The sequence below is a fragment of the Salvia hispanica genome, chromosome 2 (assembly GCF_023119035.1).
Source record: "Salvia hispanica cultivar TCC Black 2014 chromosome 2, UniMelb_Shisp_WGS_1.0, whole genome shotgun sequence".
Classification (NCBI taxonomy): Eukaryota; Viridiplantae; Streptophyta; class Magnoliopsida; order Lamiales; family Lamiaceae; genus Salvia; species Salvia hispanica.
Genome location: NC_062966.1, coordinates 25,774,803 through 25,779,066, shown reverse-complemented (window position 1 = coordinate 25,779,066; position 4,264 = coordinate 25,774,803). Strand labels below are relative to the sequence as shown.

At 35.9% G+C, this 4,264-nt stretch overlaps 1 protein-coding gene across 1 annotated transcript in view; it reads right to left on the bottom strand.

Annotated features, from left to right (window-relative positions):
- Positions 1-2,586: 2,586 nt before the first annotated feature.
- LOC125206578 overlaps positions 2,587-4,264 on the bottom strand; it is a 2,864-nt gene continuing 1,186 nt past the window's right edge. Inside the window, exons 5-7 of the mRNA XM_048105823.1 lie at positions 4,061-4,253; positions 3,871-3,987; positions 2,587-3,082 (exon numbers count right to left, since the gene is read on the bottom strand). Coding sequence (XP_047961780.1) covers positions 2,645-3,082; positions 3,871-3,987; positions 4,061-4,253 — 748 coding nt within the window. The 3' untranslated portion in view covers positions 2,587-2,644. The remainder of the gene's footprint in view (positions 3,083-3,870; positions 3,988-4,060; positions 4,254-4,264) is intronic.

Below are 4,264 nucleotides of genomic sequence, written 5' to 3'. Positions count from 1 at the left end.
TTCTAAAACCCTAGCCGCTACTCCAAGCAACCGAAAATCAACCCAACCTTCGATTTTCGCCGTTAAATCAACGTTCCGCCGCCGTTTCGCAGTTGAAGACCCAATCCCTTCGCGCGCGACCGTCAATTTCCAGTCGACAACAAGGTAGGTGTTTCCATTTTTTGGTTAATGGACACTTTGAATCGCCGATTTTCACAAACCTTGGGTTGATTTTTCACGATTTTCACAAATCGTCTGTTTATTTTTCCGGAAATCATGAAATCGCTGTCGTTTTTGTCGGGGTTTGTCCATTGTTGAAGTTTGTAGTTAATTACTGCTTTATAACTGTGTAATGGTGGATTTTGTAGACTACATCTTGTTGTTTTTAATTGATTGTTGATTTGTCTGACAAAACAACCATGGCGAAAAGAGGCAGACAATCTAATACCCAAAACACCCAAAATGCAGGTGAGCAATCTCATGTCTTCTCCATTTGTAGTCTTCAAGAAGTTATACCTTATTCAAACCAGTTGTTTATATGAATTTTGTGTGTTACGCTACTTGGAATTGTGTCCCTTGACGTTGTGCATTATTTGTTGGTTTTTGTACATTATATAGCAATCTGTTGCATTTGCATTTTGTTAGCGTCAAGAAGTTGTTCATTACAGTAGAATGTGGTGTATATGATGAGTTTGTGTCCAATTACAACGATTGGTTCCCTTGAATTTGTGCATTATTTGTTGGTTTTTGCACATTATATAGCACTCTGTTGTTCATTATTGTACGCTGTGATAAAATACCTGCAAAATGAGTGAAATTTGTATTCATATGTACATTATTTGTTGCTATTTGTACATTACTGTAGACAATGATATATATTATGTATCATGGTTTTTAAAAAAAATCGATCGATTGTTGATTAAATGTTATATTCAATCGTGCATTATTTGCTTTCATGTGTACATTATATAGCAAGTAGTGTGCATTATATAATATCAATGCAATACATTATTGATTTTTGAAGTTTCGGGAGATTGGATTAACAAAGGGCCGAGATGAGTACTTCTCATGAAGACGCAGAGAAAAGGAAGCCGAAGGGGAAGAAAGTCGACCATCTCTACTGTCGACGGACCTCAACCGAGTTCCCGAATTGTTTAAAAACCTAACTCCACGGCAGAAGGAAGCCGTCCATTGACTGGGATTTGGAGCTTTTGCATTTCTTGTTCAGGAGGTGTTCAACTGATTTGAAATAGATTTGTAGGGTATTTTGTCTAGATTTATGACGATGTAAAGCACAATGGATGGTTTAAATTCAATTTCAACATTATTCTCTTCAATTTGTGCATTGTTCACTGATCCGTGCACATTATTAGATACTATTGGTACATTAAATAACTAAAATCGTACATTACTTTCTGCAAAATTAAGAGTTTTCCAGTTGATATAAAGATGCTGCAAAAATAATTAAATTAATCAACTATTATATTCAAGATTAAAAAAGGAAAATAAATTAATGCAATATAACTACCAAATCATGGGAGGTGTGAATTATGGATGGGATGCGTGAATTATGGAATGAAAATAAATGGTCAACATGTCAACTTCCTTTTCTACCCTTTTTCGAATTTTTTAATATTTTAATTAAATACAAGTGGCTCTATTTTGGGCCATTAGATATTTAAATTGAATGGCCAAGATTGAGAAGGAAAAAGAACAAAAGATGCAAAAAGGACGTGAATACATCCCTATATAGGGTATATATATATTATAAAGTAATGATTGTACGTGTATACTTAGTGTTACGTGAATTCGGATTATATGATGCAAATAAAGTTGGTTAAGTGACAGTTAATTAAGATTAAGGAAGTGGTTAATTCCTTTATTAACTTCCATAACTGAAAAGGTGTGTCTATTCATTTATTTAGCAAATTAAAGAGACACGTCTTTTTGAGGAATGTCGTGGTGATGTCTATATATACAGACACGGTCTTCATTTTATGATATATGAAAAACACATGCATAATGGTAAAATGCATGCACTAAAGTTGTGTTGATTTTTGCATACATATAGAAAAGGAATACAACTACAAAAAAAGCGCTCGTTTGTGAGCACCAGAGTGCTAGCAAAACTATATAAAAGTGCTCGCAAATATAAGTTTTGCTAGCAGATTGTGAGCAAAAACTCTGCTCGCTATAGCGCTTGTAGCAAATTTGTGAGTAGTTTTTGCGAGCAGAAGTTCATTTGCGACCACCTTTTTGCTCGCTAATGGTGGATGTCGATTAAACTATGTATGTGCTCGCAATATTCCTAGCACCTCCATTTTGCTCGCAATTCTTCTAGCACCTCCATTTTGCTCGCAATATTCCTAGCACCTCCATTTTGCTCGCAATTCTTCTAGCACCTCCATTTTGCTCGCAAATTTTCTAGCACCTCTTGTGCTCATTATCGACAGCTCTTTCTGCTAGCACAAAATTGTGATTTGTTCTCGCATTATCGACAGCTCTTTCTGCTAGCACCTCTTGTGCTCATTATTTTTCTAATTTATTATCTGGATAACCATAAAGAACAAAATTGAAATTGACAATTTATAAAGAACAAAATTCAAAACTTACATTAAATCCAACAATAGTTCTAAAACAAAACAATAGTTCAAAACTTACACTTTCAGTTTTTACTAATTCGGTTAACCTTTTTAGTAAGATCCAACAATAGTTCTAACATCCTCTCATTTTCTTTCTCAAATTCAGCGCGTAACTCCATTTTTTGACGCGCTAAAGCAGCATCACGCTCTGCACTTTGACTATCCAGCTCCGCTTTCAACGCTGCATTTTGCATCTCCAGCTCCGCATATCGCTGCTCCTGCTCCGCGCGCATCTCAATTGTGATTTGTTCTCGCATTGCTTGTAACTCTTCCGTGCTAACGCCTGAGCCCCCAGTGGACGAACTGCTAGCATCAGCGAAATAAATGCTTGTGGCCTGTCCAGCTCCGGGAATTTGTTTTCTCTTCATATTCTTCACAAAAAGGTCAAGGTAAATGCGATCAAAATCTGGATCTACTTCCCCAGCAGCCCGCAACTCATCGGCTCTTGCCTTAACTTGCTCCTATGAACATGTATAATAAGACTTCAAACCAATGCAGTAACTAAAAGATAACAATAAGCAAGTAAGCATCAGTTAAGCATCAGAACTAAAAGAAGAAAACAGTAAGCATCAATGCCCCTTGTTTGCATAACTAAAAGATACAGATATTAATCAATCAAGATATGGTCTACTCCAACCAATGCATGCACATGCTATATACGGTCTATTACAACCTGCATATGACCCTAAAACTCGTAGAAAGCAATGCATTGCTGCCAAATTCAATCTGAAATGGTGCTAAAGGATTTTATCTGCTACTCTCATAAATCAAAAGAGCCAAGAAAACAATTTAATACATGAAATGAGAAGATGGTGAGGTTTCCAAACTACAACACCTCTTATTTCAAGAGTAATCAAGAATCAGATTTATATAGCACACTCACATATATGCTCATCACCTGTTCACTCCTTCATAACAAACCTTTTATTTCAACAGTAATGATATCAGCAAATGGTAAACCCCCTTCAACACTGCCTTGGTTTTTCATGAAATGCTCACATAGAATCAATCATGGAAGCATAGCATAGATGCAAGGCAGTACCCATTTTTCTTCATTTAAAATCCCAAAGATGCAAGACCAAAAAATGCTTGATATCTTATTTAATTTCATATTTTGGGGGTGATCATCAAAGGATCAAGTGATTATCATAGTCACTACTACCATCATATTCATATTTACTTCCAGCAGTTGTCACTAAAATATTAATTATATATAAATAAATTTGTAAGCAAATTAATTTGAGATTACCATTTTTTCTATGGCGCGCTGCGAACACAACTCCCCCGGTGAATCTTTGCCTCTTCGCGTGTGAACCCTTATATAAAATTCTACAAACTTAGGCATCTTCCCATTATTCTCTTTAATCTGCAAAGAATATTCAAAATGATTAATGATAATTAAAAAATGAACAAGTTAAACTACAAAATGTAATGTCTACCATCTTTTCCACTGTAACGTCAAATGAAACAGATCCGTTACAATGTGTGCCGGGGGCTTTCTCATATCCTTGTTTACGATTCTTCGAGCATCTCTCGGAAACCTTGATAGACGCAGCCGTATTCCATGCTTTAGTGTAGTCTTCCCACAATGCATCCGTGAAGTAAGCAGGCTTTCTTTTCCTATTTTTCAGTCTGTAGATATG